At 61.9% G+C, this 24,408-nt stretch overlaps 1 protein-coding gene across 1 annotated transcript; it reads left to right on the top strand.

Moving 5' to 3' along the window:
* Positions 1-2,293: 2,293 nt before the first annotated feature.
* On the top strand, positions 2,294-22,985 carry LOC136002825 (sodium/glucose cotransporter 2-like). The gene is made up of 15 exons (XM_065658063.1): positions 2,294-2,377; positions 2,906-2,977; positions 4,460-4,564; positions 7,639-7,698; positions 8,568-8,672; positions 10,324-10,429; positions 11,613-11,693; positions 13,576-13,775; positions 16,265-16,400; positions 17,488-17,595; positions 19,569-19,719; positions 20,534-20,702; positions 21,649-21,864; positions 22,398-22,491; positions 22,781-22,985. Exons 1-15 carry the CDS (start codon positions 2,294-2,296, stop codon positions 22,963-22,965), a joined length of 1,872 nt encoding a protein of 623 aa, XP_065514135.1. The 3' UTR covers positions 22,966-22,985.
* Positions 22,986-24,408: the final 1,423 nt, after the last annotated feature.

Below are 24,408 nucleotides of genomic sequence, written 5' to 3'. Positions count from 1 at the left end.
GGGACACCCAAGGGACACCCAAGGGATCCCTCAAGGGACACTCAAGGGACACAAGGGGACACCCAAGGGATCTCGATGGCACCCAAGGGACATTCAAGGGACACTCAAGGGACACCCCAGGGACACCCAAGGGACACTCAAGGGACTTTTGGGGACACCCAAGGGACACCCAAAGGGCCCTTGGGGACACTCAAGGGACACCCAAAAGACCTTGGGGACACCGCAGGGACCTCAATGGCACCCAAGGGACACCCAAGGGACACTCAAGGGACACAAGGGGACACTCAAGGGGCTTTTGGGGACACCCAAGAGACACCCAAAGGGCCCTTGGGGACACTCAAGGGAAACCCCAGGGACACCCAAAAGACCTTGGGGACACCCCAGGGACCTCGGTGACACCCAAGGGACACCCAAGGGACACAAGGGGACACCCAATGGACCTCGATGGCACCCAAGGGACATTCGAGGGACACGTAGGGACACCCAAGGGACCTCGATGGCACCCAAGGGACATTCGAGGGACACGTGGGGACACCCAGGAGACCTCGGTGACACCCAAGGGGCACCCAAGGGACACAAGGGGACACTCAAGGGGCTTTTGGGGACACCCAAGGGACACCCAAAAGACCTTGGGGACACCCCAGGGACCTCAGTGACACCCAAGGGACACCCAAGGGGACACTTGGGGACACTCAAGGGACACGTGGGGACACCCAAGAGACCTCGATGGCACCCAAGGGACATCCAAGGGACACCCAAAAGACCTTGGGGACACCCCAGGGACCTCGGTGACACCCAAGGGACACCCAAGGGACACAAGGGGACACTCAAGGGACACAAGGGGACACCCAAGGCACCTCGATGGCACCCAAGGGACATCCAAGGGACACGTGGGGACACCCAAGGGACACCCCAGGGACACCCAAGGGACACTCAAGGGACTTTTGGGGACACCCAAGAGACATCCAAAGGGCCCTTGGGGACACTCAAGGGACACCCAAAAGACCTTGGGGACACCCCAGGGACCTCGGTAACACCCAAGGGACACAAGGGGACACCCAAGGGACCTCGATGGCACCCATGGGACATTCAAGGGACACCCGAGGGACACCCAAAAGACCTTGGGGACACCCCAGGGACCTCAATGGCACCCAAGGGACACCCAAGGGACACCCAAGGGACACCCAAGGGACCCCTCAGGGGACACTTGGGGACACTCAAGGGACACGCAGGGGACCTTGGGGACCCCCAAAAGGGGACCCCGAACTCCTGGGTCCCCCCCCCCGAACTCCTGGGTCCCTCCCGAACTCCTGGGTTCCCCCCCCCGAACTCCTGGGTTCCCCCACCGAACTCCTGGGTCCCCCCCCCCGAACTCCTGGGTCCCTCCCGAACTCCTGGGTCCCCCCCCCCGAACTCCTGGGTTCCCCCCCCCCCGAACTCCTGGGTCCCCTCCCCCGAACTCCTGGGTCCCCTCCCCCGAACTCCTGGGTCCCTCCCCCGAACTCCTGGGTCCCCTCCCCCGAACTCCTGGGTCCCTCCCGAACTCCTGGGTCCCTCCCCTGAACTCCTGGGTCTCTCCTGAACTCCTGGGTCCCTCCCGAACTCCTGGGTCCCCTCCTGGCCGTGGGGGGAGGGGCACATTTGTGCAAAGCTCAGCAGTTCAATGGGGGGAGGGGTTGAGGCCCCCGGACGCCTGGGTCCCCTCCCGGACGCCTGGGTCCACTCCGGTCACTTGGGGGGCACCCAAGCGGCACGGGGCGGGGTGGCGTCAGGCCCGGATGCCTGGGTCCCCTATAGCCCGAACGCCTGGGTCCCTCCCCTGAACTCCTGGGTCCTCCCGAACTCCTGGGTCCCCCCCGAACTCCTGGGTCCTCCTGAACTCCTGGGTCCCCCCCGAACTCCTGGGTCCTCCCGCACTCCTGGGTCCCTCCTGAACTCCTGGGTCCCTCCCGGACACCTGGGTCCCCCCCAAACTCCTGGGTCCCTCCCGAACTCCTGGGTCCCCTCCCGAACTCCTGGGTCCCTCCCGAACTCCTGGGTCCCCCCTGAACTCCTGGGTCCTCCTGAACTCCTGGGTCCCCCCTGAACTCCTGGGTCCCTCCCGGACACCTGGGTCCCCTCCCGAACTCCTGGGTCCCTCCCGGACGCCTGGGTCCCCTCCCGAACTCCTGGGTCCCTCCTGAACTCCTGGGTCCCCCCCGAACTCCTGGGTCCTCCTGAACTCCTGGGCCCCTCCTGAACTCCTGGGTCCCTCCCGGACGCCTGGGTCCCCCGGACGCCTGGGTCCCCCGCGATGGAGCCGCTGGCACCCGTGTCCCCCTGGGATATCGGGGTGATCGTCGGGTACCTCGTCCTGGTCCTCGCCGTGGGGCTCTGGGTAAGGGGTCGTGCCCCCCAAGTGACCTTTGACCTCTGACCCTTGACCCCCACCCCCTCGCTGACCCCCCTGACCCATAACTGGGAGCCCTGGGTCCCTTACTGGGAGCACTGGTGTCCCATACTGGGAGCACTGGGTCCCTTACTGGGTCACTGGTGTCCCATACTGGGAGCACTGGGGGCACTGGATCCCTTACTGGGTCACTGGTGTCCCATACTGAGGGCACTGGGTCCCTTACTGGGAGCACTGGGAGCTCTGGTTTTCTCTATACTGGGAGCCCTGGTGTCCCATACTGGGGGCACTGGGTCCCTTACTGGGAGCCCTGGTGTCCCTTACTGGGGGCACTGGGTCCCTTACTGGGAGCCCTGGTGTCCCTTACTGGGAGCACTGGGAGCACTGGGTCCCTTACTGGGAGCACTGGGAGCTCTGGTTTTCTCTATACTGGGAGCCCTGGTGTCCCATACTGGGGGCACTGGGTCCCTTACTGGGAGCCCTGGTGTCCCTTACTGGGAGCACTGGTGTCCCCAGTCCCTGCGCCGCGGTCGCCGCGACACCATCAGCGGGTATTTCCTGGCGGGGCGGAGCATGAGCTGGGCACCCGTGAGTGACATTGGGGACAATGGGGACAATGGGGGGACATGGGGACAATGGGGACATTGGGGCGACATGTGGACATGGGGATATGGGGACATTGGGGACATGGGGACATGGGGACATGGGGGGATATGGGGATATGGGGACATGGGGACATGGGGGACATGGGGACAATGGGGGGATATGGGGATATGGGGACATGGGGACATGGGGACATGGGGGACATGGGGACATGGGGACATGGGGATATGGGGTGATATGGGGACATCGGGGGGACATGGGGACATGGGGATATGGGGTGATATGGGGACATCGGGGGGACATGGGGACATGGGGATATGGGGTGATATGGGGACATGGGGACATGGGGGGGACATGGGGACATGGGGGGACATGGGGACATGGGGACATGGGGACATGAGGGGGACATGGGGACAATGGGGGGACATGGGGACATGGGGGGACATGGGGACATGGGGACATGGGGGACATGGGGCCATTGGGGGGATATTGGGGACTTTGGGGGGACATGGGGATATGGGGGGACATGGGGACATTTGGGACATGGGGATATGGGGACATGGGGGGACATGGGGACACAGGGGACATGGGGTCAATTGGGTGGACATTGGGGACATGGGGATATGGGGGGACATGGGGACATGGGGACATGGGGACATGGGGGACATGGGGATATGGGGGGACATGGGGACATGGGGACATGGGGACATGGGGGACATGGGGCCATTGGGGGGATATTGGGGACTTTGGGGGGACATGGGGATATGGGGGGACATGGGGACAATGGGGGGACATGGGGGACATGGGGCCATTGGGGACATGGGGATATGGGGGGATATGGGGACATTGGGGACGTGGGGGGACATGGGGACAACGAGGGGACATTGGAGACGTGGGGTCAATGCGGGGACATTGGGGACATGGGGACATGGGGACATGGAGATATGGGGGGACATGGGGACACTGGGGGACATGGGGATATGGGGGGATGTGGGGACATTGGGGACATGGGGACATGGGGACGTGGGGACATGAGGACATTGGGGACATGGGGATATGGGGACATTGGGGACATGGGGGACATGGGGATATGGGGACATTGGGGACATTGGGGACATGGGGGACATGGGGGACATGGGGGGGACATTGGGGACATGGGGACATGGGGACATTGGGGACATGGGGGACATGGGGGGGACATGGGGGACATGGGAATATGGAGGGACATGGGGACATGGGGACATTGGGGACATGGGGATATGGGGACATTGGGGACATGGGGACATGGGGGGGACATTGGGGAAATGGGGACATGGGGACATTGGGGACATGGGGACATGGGGATATGGGGGGACATGGGGACATTGGGGACATGGGGACATGGGGACATTGGGGACATTGGGGAGGTGGGGGGCAGGGGGGCAGCGGGCCGGGGTCCCCACGCGGGCGCTGTCCCCGTGTGCCCAGGTCGGGGCGTCGCTGTTCGCCAGCAACCTGGGCTCGGGTCACTTTGTGGGGCTGGCGGGGACGGGGGCGGCCGGAGGCATCGCCGTGGGGGGGTTCGAGTGGAGCGTGAGTGGCCCCCGCGCGCCCCGTGGGCACCTGTGGGCACCCCGGGACACCCGGAGACCCCTATGGGCCCCTGGAGACCCTATAGAGCCCTAGAGACCCTATAGAGCCCTAGAGACCCCTATGGGCCCCTGGAGACCCTATAGAGCCCTAGAGACCCTATAGAGCCCTAGAGATACCTGTAGAGCCCAAGAGACCCTATAGACCCCTATGGACCCCTGGAGACCCTATAGAACCCTAGAGACCCCATAGAGCCCTAGAGACCCTATAGAGCCCTAGAGACCCCATAGAGCCCTAGAGACCCTATAGAGCCCTGGAGACCCCATAGAGCCCTAGAGACACCTGTAGAGCCCTACGGACCCCTGGAGACCCTACAGAGCCCTAGAGACCCCATAGAGCCCTAGAGACCCTATAGACCCCTATGGACCCCTAGAGACCCTATAGAGCCCTAGAGACCCTATAGAGCCCTAGAGACACCTGTAGAGCCCAAGAGACCCTATAGAGCCCTAGAGACCCCGTAGAGCCCTAGAGATACCTATAGAACCCTAGAGACCCTATAGAGCCCTAGAGATATCTATAGAGCCATAGAGACCCCATAGAGCCCTAGAGACCCCATAGAGCCCTAGAGACCCCTATGGACCCATATGGACCCCTGGAGACCCTATAGAGCCCTAGAGACCCTATAGAGCCCTAGAGACACCTGTAGAGCCCTAGAGACCCCATAGAGCCCTAGAGACCCTATAGACCCCTGGAGACCCTATAGAGCCCTAGAGATACCTATAGAGCCTAGAGACCCTATAGAGCCGTAGAGACACCTGTAGAGCCCTAGAGACCCTGTAGAACCCTAGAGACCCTATAGAGCCCTAGAGACCCCATAGAGCCCTAGAGACCCCTATGGACCCCTGGAGACCCCATAGAGCCCTAGAGACCCTATAGAGCCCTAGAGACCCTATAGAGCCCTAGAGACCCCTATGGACCCCTGGAGACCCTATAGAGCCCTAGAGATACCTATAGAGCCTAGAGACCCTATAGAGCCGTAGAGACACCTGTAGAGCCCTAGAATCCCTGTAGAGCCCTAGATACCCTGTAGAACCCTAGAGACCCTATAGAGCCCTAGAGACCCCATAGAGCCCTAGAGACCCCTATGGGCCCCTGGAGACCCCATAGAGCCCTAGAGACCCCTATGGGCCCCTGGAGACCCTATAGAGCCCTAGAGACCCCATAGAGCCCTAGAGAGCCCAGAGAGCCCTAGAGACCCTATAGAGCCCTAGAGGCCCTACAGAGCCCTAGAGACACCTGAAGAGCCCTAGAGACCCCATAGAGCCCTAGAGACCCCTATGGGCCCCTGGAGACCCTACAGAGCCCTAGAGACCCTATAGAGCCCTAGAGACACCTGTAGAGCCCTATAGAAACCTAGAGACCCTACAGAGCCCTAGAGACCCTGTAGAACCCTAGAGACCCTATAGAGCCCTAGAGACCCCATAGAGCCCTAGAGGCCCTACAGAGTCCTAGAGACCCTATAGGGCCCTAGAGACACCTATGGACCCTATAGAGCCCTAGAGACCCTATAGACACCTATGGACCCCTATAGAAACCTACAGACCCCTAGAGACACCTATAGACCCCTATAGATCCTATGGACCACTAGAGACCCTATAGAGCCCTAGAGACCCTAGAGACACCTAGAGACACCTATGGACCCTATAGAGACCTAGAGACCCCTATAGAAACCTAGCGACCCTATAGAGCACTATAGACTCTATAGACCCCTATGGACCCCTATAGAAACCTACAGACCCCTAGAGACACCTGGAGACCTTATCGACTCTATAGGCACCTATAGACACCTAGAGACCCTACAGACCCCTATAGACCCTCATAGACCCCTATAGGCAGGCCCCTACAGACCCAAACAATCTCCTATAGCCCCCCCCAGACCCTACAGACCCCCATAGACCCCCATACACCCTACAGAGCCCTATAGACCCCCATAGCCCCCTATAGCCCCCATAGACCCCCATAGCCCCCTACAAACCCTATAGACCCCCATAGAACCCTATAGACCCAAACAATCCCCTATAGCCCCCCATAGACCCTACAGACCCCCATAGACCCCATAGATCCCTATAGCCCCCTACAAACCCTATAGACCCCCATAGAGCCCTATAGCCCCCTACAAACCCTATAGAGCCCCATAGAGCCCTATAGACCCAAACAATCCCCTATAGCCCCCTATAGACCCCCATAGACCCCATAGACCCCCCTAGACCCCTATAGACCTAAACAATCCCCTATAGCCCCCTATAGACCCCCATAGACCCTATAGACCCCCATAGACCCCTATAGCCCCCTACAAACCCTATAGACCCCCATAGAACCCTACAGACCCAAACAATCCCCTATAGCCCCCTATAGACCCCCATAGACCCTATAGACCCCCATAGACCCCTATAGCCCCCTACAAACCCTATAGACCCCCATAGAACCCTATAGACCAAAACAATCCCATATAGCCCCCTATAGACCCCCATAGACCCTATAGACCCCCATAGACCCCTATAGACCCCTACAAACCCTATAGACCCCCATAGAGCCCTACAGCCCCAAACAATCCCCTATAGCCCCTGATAACCCCCTATAGACCCCCATAGACCCCATAGACCCCCAGAGACCCCCATAGCCCCCTACAAACCCTATAGACCCCCATAGAACCCTACAGACCCAAACAATCCCCTATAGCCCCCTATAGACCCCCATAGACCCTATAGACCCCCATAGACCCCTATAGCCCCCTACAAACCCTATAGACCCCCATAGACCCCTATAGACCCAAACAATCCCCTATAGCCCCCTATAGACCCCCATAGACCCTATAGGACCCTATAGCCCCCTATAGATGCCATAGGCCCCTATAGACCCCCATTAGACCCCTCCCCATGGCCTCCTCACCACCCCCCCCCCCCCCAAATATCCCCTCCTGGCCACGCCCCTCCCCTTGGCCACGCCCTCCCCTGGCCACGCCCCTCCCTTGGCCACGCCCCCTCTTGACCACGCCCCTCCCCTGGCCACGCCCCCAGGGCATGTTCATCGTGCTGCTCCTGGGCTGGGTCTTCGTCCCCATTTACCGGCGGGCGGGGGTGAGTTGGGGGCGGAGCCTGAGGGGGCGGGGCCTGAGGGGGCGGGGCCTCGGGGGGGGCGGGGTCTGGGTGTCTTGGGGGGTGGGTGATGGGTTGGGGGTTTCCCCGAACTCCTGGGTCCCTCCCGAGCTCCTGGGTCCCTCCCAAACTCCTGTGTCCCCCCGAACTCCTGGGTCCCCCCGAGCTCCTGGGTCCCTCCCGAACTCCTGGGTCCCCCCGAGCTCCTGGGTCCCCCCGAGCTCCTGGGTCCCTCCCGAACTCCTGGGTCCTCCCGAACTCCTGGGTCCCCCCCGAACTCCTGGGTTCCCCTGAACTCCTGTGTCCTCCCGAACTCCTGGGTCCCCCGAACTCCTGTGTCCCCCCGAACTCCTGGGTCCCCCCCGAACTCCTGGGTCCCTCCCAAACTCCTGTGTCCCCCCGAACTCCTGGGTCCCTCCCGAACTCCTGGGTCCCCCGAACTCCTGTGTCCCCCCGAGCTCCTGGGTCCCCCTGAACTCCTGGGTCCCCCGAGCTCCTGGGTCCCTCCCGAACTCCTGGGTCCTCCCGAACTCCTGGGTCCCCCCCGAACTCCTGGGTTCCCCTGAACTCCTGTGTCCTCCCGAACTCCTGGGTCCCCCGAACTCCTGTGTCCCCCCGAACTCCTGGGTCCCCCCCGAACTCCTGGGTCCCTCCCAAACTCCTGTGTCCCCCCGAACTCCTGGGTCCCTCCCGAACTCCTGGGTCCCCCGAACTCCTGTGTCCCCCCGAGCTCCTGGGTCCCCCTGAACTCCTGGGTCCCCCGAACTCCTGGGTCCCTCCCGAACTCCTGGGTCCCCCTGAACTCCTGGGTCCCCCGGACGCCTGGGTCCCCCGGACGCCTGGGTCCGCAGGTGACGACGATGCCGCAGTTCCTGGCGCAGCGGTTCGGGGGGGGCCGGATCCGCCTGCTCCTGGCGCTGCTGTCGCTGGGGCTCTACGTGGCCACCAAGATCTCGGTATAGGCGACCTATAGGGGACCTATAGGGGCTACAGGGGCTATAGGAGATCTAGAGGGGATCTAGAGGGATTGGGAGGGGTCCGTAGGGGTATAGGGGACATACAGGGGATCTATAGGGGATATATAAGGGCTGGGGGTCTATAGGGGCTATGGGCGACATATAGGGGATCTATAGAGGTTGGGAGGTCTATAGGGGCTATAAGGGACGTAGAGGGGGTCTATAGGGGATCTACATGGGTTGGAGGATCTTTAGGGGCTATAGGGCATCTATAGGGTACCTAGAGGGCTTGGGGGCTCCATAGGGGATATGTAGGGGATCTATAGGGGTCTATAAGGGATGTATGGGGGATCTATGGGGGGTGGGTGGGTCCATGGGGGTCTGTAGGGGCTCTCTAGGGGCTCTAGAGGACGTATAGGGGACGTATGGGGGATGTATAGGGGACGTATAGGGGATGTGTGGGGGACGTGTAGGGGATGTATAGGGGGCGTATAGGGGATGTATAGGGGGCGTATAGGGGACGTATGAGTGGTGTATAGGGGATGTATAGGAGATGTATAGGGGATGTATGGGGGATGTATAGGGGATGTATGGGGGATGTATAGGGGATGTATGGGGGATGTGCAGGGGATTTATAGGGGACCTATAGAGGATGTGTGGGGGACGTATAGGGGGCGTATAGGGGACGTATGAGGGATGTATAGGGGATGTATAGGGGACGTGTAGGGGACCTATAGGGGGTGTATAGGGGACGTATGAGGGATGTATAGGGGATGTATAGGGGTTGTATAGGGGGTGTATGGGGGACGTGTAGGGGATGTATAGAGGACCTATAGGGGATGTATAGGAGATGTATAGGGGACGTATGGGGGATGTATAGGGGTTGTATAGGGGATGTATAGTTGTTGTATAGGGGGTGTATGGGGGATGTGCAGGGGATTTATAGGGGACCTATAGGGGATGTGTGGGGGATGTATAGGGGGCGTATAGGGGGCATATAGGGGACGTATGGGGGATGTATAGGGGGTGTATGGGGGACGTGTAGGGGATGTATAGAGGACCTATAGGGGATGTATAGGAGACGTATAGGGGACGTATGGGGGATGTATAGGGGGCGTATAGGGGGTGTATGGGGGACGTATAGGGGGCGTATAGGGGATGTATAGGGGATGTATGGGGGATGTATAGGGGATGTATAGGGGATGTGTGGGGGACGTATAGGGGACGTATGAGGGATGTATAGGGGACATATAGGGGGTGTATGGGGGACGTATAGGGGGCGTATAGGGGATGTATAGGAGATGTATGGGGGATGTATGGGGGCATATAGGGCATGTATAGGGGACGTATGGGGGATGTATAGGAGATGTGTAGGGGATGTATGTGGGATTATAGGAGATGTATAGGGGACGTATGGGGGATGTATAGGGGTTGTATGGGGGATGTATAGGGGTTGTATAGGGGATGTATAGTTGTTGTATAGGGGGTGTATGGGGGATGTGCAGGGGATTTATAGGGGACCTATAGGGGATGTATGAGGGATGTATAGGGGATGTATAGGGGATGTATAGGGGACGTATGGGGGACGTATAGGGGGCGTATAGGGGACGTCGGGGGGGCGCGCGGGTGCCTGACGCGGGCGCCCCCGCAGGTCGACATGTACTCGGGCGCCATCTTCATCCGGGCGGCGCTGGGCTGGGGGCTGCTCCCGGCCGTGGGGGCGCTGCTGCTCGTCACCGCGCTCTACACCGGCACCGGTGCGGGCGGGGACACACGGGCCAGAGGGGCCAGAGGGGCGGGGTCTGGGGCAAAGGGGGTGGGGCCTAAAGGGGGTGGGGCCTAAAGGGGTGGGGGCAAAGGGGGCGGGGACAAAAGGGGGCGGGGCCCAAGGGGGTGGGGCCTAAAGGGGGCGGGGGCAAAGGGGGCTGGGACAGAGGGGCGGGGTCTGGCGGCCAAAGGGGGTGGGGCCAAAGGGGGCGGGGACAAAAGGGGGCGGGGACAAAAGGGGGCGGGGACAAAAGGGGGTGGGGACAGAGGGGGCGGGGCCCAAGGGGCAGGGCCAAAGGGGGCGGGGCCCAAGGGGGCGGGGCCTAAAGGGGTCGGGGACAGAGGGGGTGGGGGCAAAAGAGGGCGGGGCCAAGAGGGCGGGGCCTAAAGGGGGCGGGGGCAAAGGGGGCGGGGCCAGAGGGGGTGGGGGCAAAGGGGGCGGGGTCTGGGGGCCAAAGGGGGCGGGACCAAAGGGGGCGGGGCCTAAGGGGCGGGCCCTAAAAGGGGGCGTGGCCAAAGAGGGCGGGGTCTGCGGGCCAAAGGGGGCGGGGCCTAAATGGGGCGGGGCCAAAGGGGGCGGGGCCCGGTGGGCGGGGACAGAGGGGGTGGGGGCAAAGGGGGTGGGGGCAAAAGGGGGCAGGGACAAAGGGGGCGGGGTCTGGGGCAAAGGGGGCGGGGTCTAAAGGCACGGAGCCAAAGAGGGCGGGGTCTAAAAGGGGGCGTGGCCAAAGGGGGCGGGGTCTTTAGGGAAAGGGGGCGGGGCCTGGGGGGTGGGCGTGGCCCGGTGGGGGCGTGACCTGAGGGGAGGGGCCTCGGTGGGCGGGGTCAAATGGGGCGGGGCCAAAAGGGGGAGGAGCTTAAGGGGGCGGGGATAACGGGGCGGGTTGAAAGGCGGGGGGGCGGGGCCTAGAGGGGGAGGGGGCGGGGCCAGAGAGGTGGGCGGGGCCTGAGGGGCGTTTCCGGGATAAGGGGGCGTGGTCTTACTGGTGGGCGTGGCCACATTGGGGGCGTGGCCAAAGGGGAATCGCTGGGACCCAATGGGGGGGGGGCGGGTTGAAAAGCGGGGGGGCGGGGCCTAGAGGGGAGGGGGGCGGGGCCTGAGGGGTGGGCGGGGCGTAGAGGGGCGTTTCCGGAAGTGGTGGGCGTGGCCTGACCCGGGGGGGCGTGGCCCAGGGGGGCTGACGGCGCTGATGTTCGCGGACCTGCTGCAGACGCTGATCATGCTGCTGGGGGCGGCCGTGCTGGCGGGTTACGGTGGGACTGGTTTATACTGGTTTGGACTGGGGGGGGACTGGGGGGGACTGGGGGGGACTGGGGGGAACTGGGGGGGGAACTGGGGGGGGAACTGGGAGGGACTGGGGGGGAACTGGGGGGGAACTGGGGGGGAACTGGGGGGAACTGGGAGAGACTGGGAGGGACTGGGAGGGAACTGGGGGGGACTGGGGGGAACTGGGGGGGAACTGGGGGGAACTGGGAGAGACTGGGGGGAACTGGGAGGGACTGGGGGGAACTGGGAGGGAACTGGGGGGGACTGGGGGGAACTGGGGGGGACTGGGAGGGAACTGGGAGGAACTGGGAGGGACTGGGAGGGAACTGGGAGGGACTGGGAGGGACTGGGGGGGACTGGGAGGGAACTGGGAGGAACTGGGAGGGACTGGGAGGGACTGGGAGGGACTGGGGGGAACTGGGGGGAACTGGGGGGAACTGGGAGGGACTGGGAGGAACTGGGGGGAACTGGGAGGGACTGGGAGGGACCGGGGGGGACTGGGAGGGACTGGGATGGACTGGGAGGGAACTGGGAGGGACTGGGAGGGACTGGGAGGGACTGGGATGGACTGGGGGGAACTGGGAGGGACTGGGAGGGACTGGGGGGGAACTGGGGGGAACTGGGAGGGAACTGGGAGGGACTGGGAGGGACTGGGGGGAACTGGGAGGGAACTGGGGGGAACTGGGGGGAACTGGGAGGGACTGGGAGGGACTGGGGGGAACTGGGGGGGACTGGGGGGAACTGGGAGGGAACTGGGAGGGACTGGGAGGGACTGGGGGGAACTGGGAGGGACTGGGAGGGACTGGGGGGAACTGGGAGGGACTGGGAGGGACTGGGAGGGACTGGGGGGAACTGGGAGGGAACTGGGGGGAACTGGGGGGAACTGGGAGGGACTGGGAGGGACTGGGGGGAACTGGGGGGGACTGGGAGGGACTGGGGGGAACTGGGAGGGAACTGGGAGGGACTGGGAGGGACTGGGAGGGAACTGGGAGGGAACTGGGAGTGACTTGGGGGGTATTGGAGGGACTGGGAAGGAACTGGGAGGAACTGGGAGGGACTGGGAGGCAGCACTCTGGTGCCGTACTCGTATATACTGGTTCATACTGGTCCATACTGGTGCTGGGCCTTGTGTGGGAGGAAGTGGGGTAGGCACTGGGCCATACTGGGAGCACTGGGAGGAGCCACTGGGAGCCCTTAGAGGGCACAATGCACCTCCCTGAAGCCCCATACTGGTCTATACTGGTCCATACTGGCTTATACTGGTGTATACTGGTCCTGGACACTGTACTGGGAGGCACTGGGTTGTACTGGGAGGAGGCGGTGGGAGCACTGGGAATTCACACTGTGCCTCCCCACTACTCCATACTGGTCCATACTGGTCCATACTGGTGCTGGGCCTTGTGGGGAAGATGTAGGGCAGGCACTGGGCTGTACTGGGTCATACTGGGAGAACTGGGAGTAGGAGCAATGGGAAGGCACAATATGTGTCCCCGAAGCCCTGTACTGGTCCATACTGGTTTACACTGCTCCGTACTGGTTTATACTGGTCTGTGACGTTGGAGGGGAGCACTGGGGAAAGGCACGGAGCTGTACTGGGATGTACTGGGAGCACTGGGAAGAGACCCTAAGAGTCCTTAGAGGGAACAATCTGCCTTCCCCGCACCTCGTGCTGGTCCGTACTGGTCCATACTGGTCTCCACTGGTCTACCCTGGTTCTGAAGGTGATGGAGGAGGCACTGGGCAGAGCACCAGCCTATACTGGGAGCACTGGGAGGAGCCACTGGGAGCCCTTAGAGGGCACAATATGCATCCCCGAAGCCCCGTCCTGGTCCATACTGGTCTATACTGGTCCATACTGGTTTCCCGCAGCGCTGGGCGCCGTGGGCGGGTACGAGGGGCTGCGGAGCCGCTACCCCCTGGCCGTGCCCCCCAACGTTACTGGTCCCTGTGGGCGGCCCCGTCCTGACGCCTTCAACCTGCTGCGCGATCCCAGTAACGCGGACCTGCCCTGGACTGGGCTCATACTGGGACTGGGCATCATCTCCGCCTGGTACTGGTGCACCGACCAGGTGGGACTGGGGGCACTGGGAGGGACTGGGAGGGGATTTAGAGGGAACTGGGAGGGACTGGGAGGGAACTGGGAGGGAACTGGGAGGCACTGGGAGGGGATTTAGAGGGAACTGGGGGTAACTGGGAGGGACTGGGAGGGAATTTAGAGGGAACTGGGAGGGACTGGGAGGGGATTCAGAGGGAACTGGGAGCACCTGGGAGGGACTGGGAGGGGATTTAGAGAGAACTGGGAGGGACTGGGAAGGGATTTAGAGGGAACTGGGAGTAACTGGGAGGGACTGGGAGGGAATTTAGAGGGAACTGGGAGGGACTGGGAGGGGATTTAGAGGGAACTGGGAGGGACTGGGAAGGGATTTAGAGGGAACTGGGAGCAACTGGGAGGCACTGGGAGGGGATTTAGAGGGAACTGGGAGCACCTGGGAGGGACTGGGAGGGGATTTAGAGGGAACTGGGGGTAACTGGGAGGGACTGGGAGGGGATTTAGAGGGAACTGGGAGGGACTGGGAGGGACTGGGAGGGGATTTAGAGGGAACTGGGAGCAACTGGGAGGGACTGGGAGGGGATTTAGAGGGAACTGGGGGTAACTGGGAGGGACTGGGAGGGGATTTAGAGGGAACTGGGAGGGACTGGGAAGGGATTTAGAGGGAACTGGGAGCAACTGGGAGGGACTGGGAGGGGATTTAGAGGGAACTGGGAGCACCTGGGAGGGGATTTAGAGAGAACTGGGGGTAACTGGGAGGGACTGGGAGGGGATTTAGGGGGAACTGGGGGTACTGGGAAGGACTGGGAGGGGATTTAGAGGGAACTGGGGGTAACTGGGAGGGACTGGGAGGGGATTTAGAGGGAACTGGGAGTAACTGGGAGGGACTGGGAGGGGATTCAGAGGGAACTGGGAGGAACTGGGAGGGACTGGGAGGGGATTTAGAGGGAACTGGGAGTAACTGGGAGGGACTGGGAGGGGATTTAGAGGGAACTGGGGGTAACTGGGAGGGACTGGAAGGGGATTTAGAGGGGACTGGGAGGGAACTGGGAGGGAACTGGGAGGCACTGGGAGGGGATTTAGAGGGAACTGGGGGTAACTGCGAGGGGATTTAGAGGGAACTGGGAGTAACTGGGAGGGACTGGGAGGGGATTTAGAGGGAACTGGGAGGGACTGGGAGGGGATTTAGAGGGAACTGGGAGGGACTGGGAGGGACTGGAAGGGGATTTAGAGGGAACTGGGAGCACCTGGGAGGGGATTTAGAGGGTACTGGGAGCAACTGGGAGGGACTGGGAGGGGATTTAGAGGGAACTGGGAGGAACTGGGAGGGACTGGGAGGGGATTTAAAGGGAACTGGGGGTAACTGGGAGGGACTGGGAGGGGATTTAGAGGGAACTGGGAGGAACTGGGAGGGACTGGGAGGGGATTTAGAGGGAACTGGGGGTAACTGGGAGGCACTGGGAGGGGACTATGGGGTGCTGGGAAGCACTGGGAGGCACCGGCAGGCACTGGGAGGAACTGGGACGGGACTGGGAGGAACTGAGACGGGACTGGGGGCCACTGGGAGGCACTGGGAGGAACTGGGATGGGACTGGGGGGCACTGGAGGGCACTGGGACGGGACTGGGGGGCACTGGGGGGCACTGGGGGGCACCGGGGGGCACTGGGCGGCACTGGGCGGCACTGGGCGGCACTGGGACGTGACTGGGGGGCACTGGGCGGCACTGGGCGGCACTGGGAGGCACTGGGTGGCACTGGGGGCACTGGGTGGCACTGGGACGTGACTGGGGGGCACTGGGTGGCACTGGGGGCACTGGGTGGCACTGGGGGCACTGGGCGGCACTGGGACGTGACTGGGGGGCACTGGGGGGCACTGGGAGGCACTGGGCGGCACTGGGGGCACTGGGGGGCACTGGGAGGCACTGGGGGCACTGGGCGGCACTGGGAGGAACTGGGACGGGACTGGGTCGCACTGGGAGGAACTGGGACGGGACTGGGGGGCACTGGGAGGCACTGGGGGCACTGGGCGGCACTGGGAGGAACTGGGACGGGACTGGGTCGCACTGGGAGGAACTGGGACGGGACTGGGGGGCACTGGGAGGCACTGGGGGCACTGGGCGGCACTGGGAGGAACTGGGACGGGACTGGGTCGCACTGGGAGGAACTGGGACGGGACTGGGGGGCACTGGGAGGCACTGGGGGCACTGGGCGGCACTGGGAGGAACTGGGACGGGACTGGGTCGCACTGGGAGGAACTGGGATGGGACTGGGGGGCACTGGGCGGCACTGGGCGGCACTGGGGGGCACTGGGGGGCACTGGGGGGCACTGGGGGGCACCGGGGGGCACTGGGGGGCACTGGGGGGCACTGGGTGGCACTGGGGGCACTGGGATGGAACTGGGCGGCACTGGGTGGCACTGGGAGGCACTGGGAGGAACTGGGACGGGACTGGGGGGCACTGGGGGCACCGGGCGGCCCTGTGGCTCCCCCGTGGCCGCTGCCCCCTGCAGGTGATCGTCCAGCGCTGCCTGGCCGGCCGCTCCCTCACCCACGTGCGCGGCGGCTGCGTGGCCTGCGGGTACCTCAAGGTGCTGCCCATGTTCCTCATGGTGCTGCCCGGCATGGCCGCCCGCGTCCTCTTCCCCGGTCAGTCCCCGCCCCGGCCCCACCCAAGATGGCCGCCCAAGATGGCCGCCGCGGCTGGACCCCCCCCCCCCCCCCCAATTCATGGCCACCCTTGTGGCCCCTGAGGTGCTTTGGCCAAGCCAAGATGGCCGCCCAACATGAGGGTCTGGCATGGCCGCCCAAGATGGCCGCCCAAGATGGCCGCCCAATGTGGTGACCCAAGATGGCCGCCATCCAAGATGGCCGCTCAAGATGGCTGCCTCTCAATATGGCCGCCCAGGATGGCCGCCATCCAAGATGGCCGCCATCCAAGATGGCCGACCAACATGGCTGCCCAATGTGGTGACCCAACATGGCCGCCCAAGATGGCCACCCAAGATGGCCGCCCAAGATGGCTGCCTCTCAATATGGCCGACCAACATGGCTGCCATCCAAGATGGCCGCCCAACATGGCTGCCAAGTGTCATCCTGGGCGGCCATCTTGGGCAGCCATATTGACTGGCAGCCATCTTGGATGGCGGCCATCTTGGATGGCGGCCATCCTGGGCGGCCATATTGAGAGGCAGCCATCTTGGGCGGCCATCTTGGGCGGCCATGTTGAGTCACCACATTGGGCGGCCATGTTGGTCGGCCATCTTGGATGGCGGCCATCTTGGGCGGCCATCTTGAGCGGCCATCTTGAGTGGCGGCCATCTTGGGCGGCAGCCATCTTGGGCCGCCATCTTGGGCCGCCATCTTGAGTGGCGGCCATCTTGGAGCACCGCATTGGGCGGCCGTCTTGGGCGGCCATCTTGAGTGGCGGCCATCTTGGACCGCCACGGTTGGCAGCCATCTTGGGCGGCCATATTGAATAGCAGCCATATTGGGTATCGGGCCCCACTGCTTGGCGGCCATCTTGGGCCGCCATCTTGGGCCGCCATCTTGCCTGGCAGCCATCTTGCCTGGCAGCCATCTTGCCTGGCAGCCATCTTAGGCGGCCCTCTCACTCCCCCCCGCCCCCCAAAACGCTTGGCGGCCATCTTGGCTGCCCGTCTCCGGGCGGCCATCTTGGTCGGCGGGGGGGGGGCGGGGGGGGGGGGGCGGACGCTGACTCCGCGACGCCCCCCAGAGGTCGTGGGCTGCGCCGACCCCCAGCGCTGCCTCCGGGCCTGCGGGAGCCCCCTGGGCTGCTCCAACCTGGCCTATCCCCAGCTCGTCGTCAGCCTCCTGCCCCCCGGTGGGTCGGCACGGGCCTTACGAGGGGCTATTAGCGGCTATTAGTGGGTTATTAGGGGCTAATAGGGGCTATTAGGGGCTATTAGTGGGTTATTAGTGGTTTATTAGGGGCTAATAGGGGCTATTAGGGGCTATTAGTGGGTTATTAGTGGGTTATTAGGGGCTATTAGGGGCTATTAGGGGCTATTAGTGGGTTATTAGGGGCTATTAGTGCGTTATTAGGGGCTAATATGGGGTTATTAGGGGCTAATAGGGGTTATTAGGGGCTATTAGTGGGTTATTAGGAGCTATTAGTGGGTTATTAGGGGCTAATAGGGGCTATTAGGGGCTATTAGTGGGTTATTAGGGGCTAATAGGGTGTTATTAGGGGCTAATAGGGGGTTATGAGGGGCTAATAGGGGCTATTAGAGGCTATTAGTGGGTTATGAGGGGCTATTAGTGGGCTATTAGAGGCTAATAGGGGGTTATTAGGGGCTAATAGGGGGTTATGAGGGGCTATTAGGGGCTATTAGGGGCTATTAGTGGGTTATTAGGGGCTATTAGTGGCTTATTAGGGGCTAATAGGGGCTATTAGGGGCTATTAGGGCCTATTAGTGGGTTATTAGGGGCTAATAGGGTGATATTTGGGCGTTATTAGGGATTTATTAGGGATATTATTGGGCTATTAGGGCCATTAGGGGTGGTTATTAGGGGCTATTACAGCTATTAGGGGACTATTGGGGGCTATTAGGAGACTATTGAGGGCTATCAATGGATTATTAGGAGTATTGGGGGCTATTAGGAGACTATTGGGGGCTATTAGGTTATTATTAGAGGCTATTAGGGACTATTAGGGGACTATTAGGGGGTTAGTAGGACTATCGGGAGCTATTAGGAGACTATTGGGGGCTATTAGGTTACTATTAGAGGCTATGAGGGACTATTAGGGGATTATTAGGGCTATTGGGGGCTATTACGTTATTATTAGAGGCTATTAGGGGACTACTGGGGGCTATTAGGAGACTATTGAGGGCTATCAGTGGATTATTAGGACTATTGGGGGCTATTAGGTTACTATTAGAGGCTATTAGGGGCTATTAGGGGACTATTAGGGGACTATTAGAGGATTATTAGGGCTATTGGGGGCTATTAGGAGACTATTGGGGGCTATTAGGTTACTATTAGAGGCTATTAGGAGACTATTGGGGGCTATTAGGTTACTATTAGAGGCTATTAGGAGACTGTTGGGGGCCATTAGCGGATTATTAGGGCTATTAGGGACTATTAGGGGATTTATTAGGGCTATTGGGAGCTATTAGGAGACTATTGGGGGCTATTAGGTTACTATTAGAGGCTATTGGGGGCTATTAGGGGCTATTAGGGGACTATTAGGGGACTATTAGGGGACTATTAGGGCTATTGGGGGCTATTAGGTTACTATTAGAGGCTATTGGGGGCTATTAGGGGCTATTAGGTTATTATTAGAGGCTATTAGGGACTATTAGGGGATTTATTAGGGCTATTGGGAGCTATTAGGAGACTATTGGGGGCTATTAGGTTACTATTAGAGGCTATTAGGAGACTATTGGGGGCTATTAGGTGATTATCAGAGGCTATTAGGAGACTATCGGGGGCTATTAGGTGATTATCAGAGGCTATTAGGAGACTATTGGGGGCTATTAGGTGATTATCAGAGGCTATTAGGAGACTATCGGGGGCTATTAGGTGATTATCAGAGGCTATTAGGAGACTATCGGGGGCTATTAGGTGATTATCAGAGGCTATTAGGAGACTATCGGGGGCTATTAGGTGATTATTAGAGGCTATTAGGAGACCATTGGGGGCTACTAAGCGACTACTAACTGGCTATTAGCGCTATTAGTTGGCTATTAGCGCCCTATTGGGGCCATTAGTGGGTTCTCGGGGTGCTGCGGGGGGGTGTCCGCGGGGTGCGGGGGGGTCCCCGGAGTGACCCGTCGCTGCGGCGCCCCCCAGGGCTGCGGGGGCTGATGTTGGCCGTGGTTCTGGCCGCCCTCATGTCGTCGCTCGCCTCCATCTTCGCCAGCTCGGCCGCCCTCTTCACCCTCGACATCTACAAGACGCTGCGGCCCCGCGCGGGGCCCCGGCACCTGCTCATCGCCGGCAGGTTTTGGGGCGGGGGGGAGGGGACCCAGGAGTTCGGGGGGGACCCAGGAGTTCGGGGGGGACCCAGGAGTTCGGGGGATCCAGGTGTCTGGGGGACCCAGGTGTCCGGGCGGTGGGGGACCCAGGCGTCCGGGGGGGATCTGGGTGTCTGGGCATGGGGGGGACCCAGGCGTCCGGGGGACACAGGCGTCCAGGCAGTGGGGGACCCAGGCGTCCGAGGGACACAGGTGTCCGGGCAGTGGGGGACCCAGGCGTCCGAGGGACATAGGTGTTCGGGCAGTGGGGGACCCAGGCGTCCGGGGGACCCAGGTGTCCGGGCGGTGGGGGACCCAGGCATCCGGGGGACCCAGGCATCCGGGCGGTGGGGGACCCAGGCGTCTGGGGGACCCAGGTGTCGGGGCGGTGGGGGACCCAGGCATCCGGGGGACCCAGGCGTCCAGGCAGTGGGGGACCCAGGCGTCCGGGGGACCCAGGCGTCCGGGCGGTGGGGGACCCAGGCGTCTGGGGGAGCCAGGTGTCTGGGCGGTGGGGGACCCAGGCGTCCGGGCGGTGGGGGACCCAGGCGTCCGGGGGACACAGGCGTCCAGGCAGTGGGGGACCCAGGTGTCCGGGGGACACAGGCGTCTGGGCGGTGGGGGACCCAGGCGTCCAGGGGACCCAGGCGTCCGGGGGACCCAGGCGTCCGGGGGACCCAGGCATCTGGGCGGTGGGGGACCCAGGCGTCTGGGGGACCCAAGTGTCCGGGCGGTGGGGGACCCAGGCGTCCGGGGGACCCAGGCGTCCGGGCGGTGGGGGACCCAGGCGTCCTGGCGCAGGCTGTGGATCATGGCCATGGTGGGGCTGAGCCTGGCGTGGCTGCCGGTGGTGGAGGCGGCGCAGGGGGGGCAGCTCTTCGACTACATGCAGGCCGTGTCCAGCTACCTCACCCCCCCGGTCGCCGCCGTCTTCTTCCTCGCCGTCTTCGTCCCCCGCGTCAACGAGCCCGTGAGTCGCTCCTGGAGGGACCCAGGAGTTCGGGAGGGACCCAGGAGTGCGGGAGGGGACCCAGGAGTTCGGGAGGGACCCAGGAGTGCGGGAGGGGACCCAGGAGTGCGGGAGGGACCCAGGAGTTCGGGAGGGACCCAGGAGTTCGGGGAGGGACCCAGGAGTTCAGGAGGGACCCAGGAGTGCGGGAGGGACCCAGGAGTTCGGGAGGGACCCAGGAGTGCGGGAGGGACCCAGGAGTGCGGGAGGGACCCAGGAGTTCGGGAGGGACCCAGGAGTGCGGGAGGGACCCAGGAGTGCGGGAGGGACCCAGGAGTTCGGGAGGGACCCAGGAGTTCGGGAGGGACCCAGGAGTGCGGGAGGGACCCAGGAGTTCGAGAGGGACCCAGGAGTTCGGGGAGGGACCCAGGAGTTCGGGGGGACCCAGGATTTCAGGAGGGACCCAGGAGTTCTGGAGGGGACCCAGGAGTTCGGGAGGGACCCAGGAGTGCGGGAGGGACCCAGGAGTGCGGGAGGGACCCAGGAGTTCGGGAGGGACCCAGGAGTGCGGGAGGGACCCAGGAGTCCGGGAGGGACCCAGGAGTTCGGGGAGGGACCCAGGAGTTCGGGGGGACCCAGGATTTCAGGAGGGACCCAGGAGTTCTGGAGGGGACCCAGGAGTTCGGGGAGGGACCCAGGAGTTCGGGAGGGACCCAGGAGTGCGGGAGGGGACCCAGGAGTTCGGGAGGGACCCAGGAGTGCGGGAGGGACCCAGGAGTTCGGGAGAGGACCCAGGAGTTCGGGGAGGGGACCCAGGAGTTCGGGAGGGACCCAGGAGTGCGGGAGGGACCCAGGAGTTCGGGAGAGGACCCAGGAGTTCGGGAGGGACCCAGGAGTTCGGGGGGATACAGGAGTGCGGGAGGGGACCCAGGCGTCCGGGTGACCCCCCCCTGCTCCCCCCAACCAGGGCGCCTTTTGGGGGCTGGTTGGGGGGCTGGGCCTGGGCCTGGCCCGCCTGGTCCCCGAGGTGGTTTTGGGGACGGGGACGTGCGGGTCCCCCGGGCGATGTCCCCAGATCGTCTGCGGGCTCCACTACCTGCACTTCGCCGCCCTCCTCTTCCTCGCCACCGGCGTCATCGTCGTCGCCGTGTCCCTCTGCTACCCCCCCATTCCCCGGGAGCACGTGAGTGACGGGGGACCCAGGCGTCCGGGGGGACCCAGGCGTCCGGGAGGGACCCAGGCGTCCAGGAGGGACCCAGGAGTTCAGGAGGGACCCAGGAGTTCGGGGAGGGACCCAGGAGTTCGGGGAGGGACCCAGGAGTTCGGGAGGGGACCCAGGAGTCTGGGAGGGACCCAGGAGTTCGGGAGGGACCCAGGAGTTCGGGAGGGACCCAGGAGTTCGGGAGGGACCCGGGAGTTCGGGGAGGGACCCAGGAGTTCGGGAGGGACCCAGGAGTTCGGGGGGGACCCAGGAATTCGGGAGGGACCCGGGAGTTCGGGAGGGACCCAGGAGTTCGGGAAGGACCCAGGAGTTCGGGAGGGACCCAGGTGTCCGGGAAGGACCCAGGAGTTCAGGAGGGACCCAGGAGTTCGGGAGGGACCCAGGAGTTCGGGAGGGACCCAGGCGTCCGGGAGGGACCCGGGAGTTCGGGAGGGACCCAGGAGTGCGGGAGGGACCCAGGAGTTCGGGGGACCCAGGCGTCCGGGTTCCCGCAGCTCCACCGATTGGTGTTCAGCCTCCGGAACAGCCGGGAACCGCGAATCGACCTCAACCAACCAAAGGACGCGACCGGTGACGTCCAGCTCCAGGGTGAGGGACCCAGGAGTTCGGGAGGGACCCAGGAGTTCTGGAGGGGACCCAGGAGTTCGGGAGGGACCCCGGAGTTCGGGAGGGACCCAGGAGTTCGGGAGGGACCCAGGAGTCCGGGAGGGACCCCGGAGTTCGGGGGGGACCCAGGAGTTCGGGAGGGGACCCAGGAGTTTGGGGGGGACCCAGGAGTTCGGGAGGGACCCAGGAGTCCGGGAGGGACCCAGGAGTTCGGGAGGGACCCAGGCGTCCGGGCGCTCACCCCCCCCCCCCCCCCTCCCATTTCTCGCAGACGTGGAGGCGGAGCCGAGGGCGGAGGGGGCGGGGCCAACGGAAGGGGCGGAGCCTCGAGGCCCGGGGGGCGTGGCCACCCACCCGGCCCCGCCCCTTCCCGACCGGCGCTGGAGCCGATTGGTCGATGTCAACGCCATCGTCCTGATGGGCGGCGCCGTCTTCCTCTGGGGGTATTTCGCGTGAAATTCTCCCCCAAAACGCCCCAAAACGCCCCAAAATGAGCCCCGAAGGCTCCGAACGAGCCCGAAATGCCCCAAAAAGAGATTAAAATACCCCAAAATGAACCCGAAATGCCCCAAAAGGAGAATAAAGTGCCTCGAAACGAGCCCGAAATGCCTCAAAATGAGCCTGAAATGCCCCAAAATGAGCCCGAAATGACCCAAAATGAGCCTGAATTGCCCCAAAATGAGCCCGAAATGACCCAAAAAGTGATTAAAATACCCCAAAATGAACCCAAAATGAGCCTGAAATGGCCCAAAATGAGCCTGAAATTTTCCAAAATGAGCCCAAAATGCCCCAAAATGAGCCCAAAATGAGCCTGAAATGCCCCAAAATGAGCCCAAAATGCCCCAAAATGAGCCCAAAATTTTCCAAAATGAGCCTGAAATGCCCCAAAATGAGCCTGAAATGCCCCAAAATGAGCCCAAAATGCCCCAAAATGACACTAAAATGCCTCAAAATGAGCCCAAAATGCCCCAAAATGAGCCCGAAATTTTCCAAAATGAGCCTGAATTGCCCCAAAATGAGCCCAAAATGCCCCAAAATGTCATTAAAATACCCCAAAATGAACCCAAAATGAGCCCGAAATTTTCCAAAATGAGCCCGAAATGCCCAAAAATGAGCCCAAAATGCCCCAAAATGAGCCCGAAAATTCCCCAAAATGAGCCCGAAATGACCCAAAATGAGCCTGAATTGCCCAAAAATGAGCCCCAAATGCCCCAAAAAGTGATTAAAATACCCCAAAATGAACCCAAAATGAGCCTGAAATGCCCCAAAATGGCCCAAAATGAGCCTGAAATTTTCCAAAATGAGCCCAAAATGCCCCAAAATGAGCCCGAAATGCCCCAAAATGAGCCCGAAATTTTCCAAAATGAGCCCGAAATGCCCCAAAATGACACTAAAATGCCTCAAAATGAGCCTGAAATTTTCCAAAATGAGCCCAAAATGCCCCAAAATTAGCCCAAAATGCCCCAAAATGAGCCAGAAAATTCCCCAAAATGAGCCCGAAATGACCCAAAATGAGCCTGAATTGCCCCAAAATGAGCCCAAAATGCCCCAAAAAGTGATTAAAATACCCCAAAATGAGCCTGAAATTTTCCAAAATGAGCCCAAAATGCCCCAAAATGAGCCCAAAATGCCCCAAAATGAGCCCGAAATTTTCCAAAATGAGCCCGAAATGCCCCAAAATGAGCCCGAAGTTTTCCAAAATGAGACTGAAATGCCCCAAAATGACACTCAAAATGGCTCAAAATCAGCCCAAAATTCCCCAAAATGAGCCCAAAAATGCCCCAAAATGAGCCCAAAATGCCCCAAAATGAGCCCGAAATTTTCCAAAATGAGCCCCAAAATGAGTCCCAAATGCCCCCACACAACAGAAATTCGTCCCAAAATGAAACAAAAACGCCC

The sequence above is a fragment of the Caloenas nicobarica genome, unplaced genomic scaffold (assembly GCF_036013445.1).
Source record: "Caloenas nicobarica isolate bCalNic1 unplaced genomic scaffold, bCalNic1.hap1 Scaffold_436, whole genome shotgun sequence".
In the NCBI taxonomy this organism is placed as follows: Eukaryota; Metazoa; Chordata; class Aves; order Columbiformes; family Columbidae; genus Caloenas; species Caloenas nicobarica.
The sequence above is the reverse complement of the archived record's forward strand: the minus strand, read 5'-3'. Positions and strand labels throughout refer to the sequence as shown.